At 48.1% G+C, this 1,688-nt stretch overlaps 1 protein-coding gene across 1 annotated transcript in view; it reads left to right on the forward strand.

Moving 5' to 3' along the window:
• Positions 1-1,688, forward strand: part of LOC106809058 (trichohyalin-like) — a 13,137-nt gene that overhangs the window by 1,768 nt on the left and 9,681 nt on the right. Inside the window, exons 3-5 of the mRNA XM_014812000.1 lie at positions 135-275; positions 810-984; positions 1,433-1,549. Coding sequence (XP_014667486.1) covers positions 135-275; positions 810-984; positions 1,433-1,549 — 433 coding nt within the window. The remainder of the gene's footprint in view (positions 1-134; positions 276-809; positions 985-1,432; positions 1,550-1,688) is intronic.

Below are 1,688 nucleotides of genomic sequence, written 5' to 3' on the forward strand. Positions count from 1 at the left end.
TATTATATATTGTATTATATTAGATTCGTATTGTAAAGTATTTAATCGTATTCATCGTATTATAGTATTATATCGTATTGTAATATTTACTGTATCACTCATGCTGGATGTTCATCATTTCGTTACATCACTAGGAGCACAGTGGAGCAGCTTAACGCGGAGAATGACAAGCTGAGACTCGACGTGCTGGAAGCGAACACGAGGGTGACGCTGTTAGCCGAGGAGGTGGACGACACCCACGCACTGCTGGAGCACAGCAACCAGAGCAAACTCGCGTACGTGCGACCTGGCATAACATCCGCGTGCATTCCCCCCTCTATGACAAACTTCCTCTCTATATTGTGCGTGGGAAGTAAAGGTGAAATGCGAGTCGTGACACGTTGCTATAAATGCAGATCCTTTATGACTCTAGCAATGATCGTCCTAAAAGTCGAACTGGAATACAGCACACAACATGCACGGTTCCATAGACTGGCCCTTTTTCAGATCTTTATGCAAATCTTGACACGCGTACAGTACTAACCTCTATGCACAGTTCCATCTAGATTCTTGTCTATAGTTGATTAAAATCCATAAAGAATTATCAGATGTGAGGATTTATTGTTTTATGAATTAGCAAGTCTCTATGCGACTGTCAGATGTATAGCAGCTTTTGTTGGTTTACAATCTAATTAAACTGTGCACATTTATCATATGTTAGTGGATTTATGGGTTTATGTATTAACAAATCCGCATGCATCTATCGAATCTCGTGCGGATTTGTTAGTCTTCATAGTTGAGGAGAGTGACGTTCTCCGGTTGTGTTTCAGCTCGTTGGAGAGGAGATACCAGCACAGGCTGAAGTCTGTGCAGTCGCAGCTGGTGTCGGAGCGAGACTGCCTGTCAACGGAGACGGACCAGTACCGGCAGCAGCTGCAGGAGGAGGTGGAGAGCAGCCGCGCAGAGGAGGGCAGGATACGGGAGAGGTTCTCCTCCCTGCAGAAGGTAGCTGCTCCCTCCGTCCCCGATTGCCCGTTCTGCGAGCATAGAGGGAGCCACAGACTCATGCACCGACCTTGGCCTTTTATGTCCATAACGTTCGTGAACGATGAGCGTCAACGTTGTCAGACAAGCTAAGGAACACTGCCCCTGTCAGAGATGTCGAACCACATGACATGGGTCATCCTTTGAAAATAATTCCTCGACAAGAGGACATAATTTCCTAGACAGATATTCTATCACTAGTAGAGCTAGCGACGCGCTATAGCGCTTAGTTGTATTTCAGTATTTCGTCAGATTAATGAGCTAATCCTAACAAGTCTGGGTTCTCGATTGTTGCCGTGGTAACGCCCGTCTCACTGTAGTCGTGGCGAAGGATCGATAACAATGCGCAGCCTCATGGTTGCCAAGGTGGCGGGTAAGATGTTGACACGGCGTCTGCGCTTGCTTGCAGGAGAACGCGCACCTCGTGGCAGACTGCGTGGACATGGGAGAGCAGCTGGAGGATGTGCGTAAGCAGAACCAGCAGCTGAGCAGAGAGCTCGTCAACATCGCGCGACTCAAGGAGAAAGTAAGTGTCGCGCGAAAAACCCGCCACTGCTGTTAGGCCACTGAGCCACTGCCAGAGAGAGAGAGAGAGAGAGAGAGAGATGAGGGAGGGAAGGAGGGAAGGAGCGAGAGGGAGAGAGAGAGAGAGAAAGACAGAGAGA

This window comes from Priapulus caudatus, unplaced genomic scaffold (assembly GCF_000485595.1).
Source record: "Priapulus caudatus unplaced genomic scaffold, Priapulus_caudatus-5.0.1 Scaffold325, whole genome shotgun sequence".
Classification (NCBI taxonomy): domain Eukaryota; kingdom Metazoa; phylum Priapulida; class Priapulimorpha; order Priapulimorphida; family Priapulidae; genus Priapulus; species Priapulus caudatus.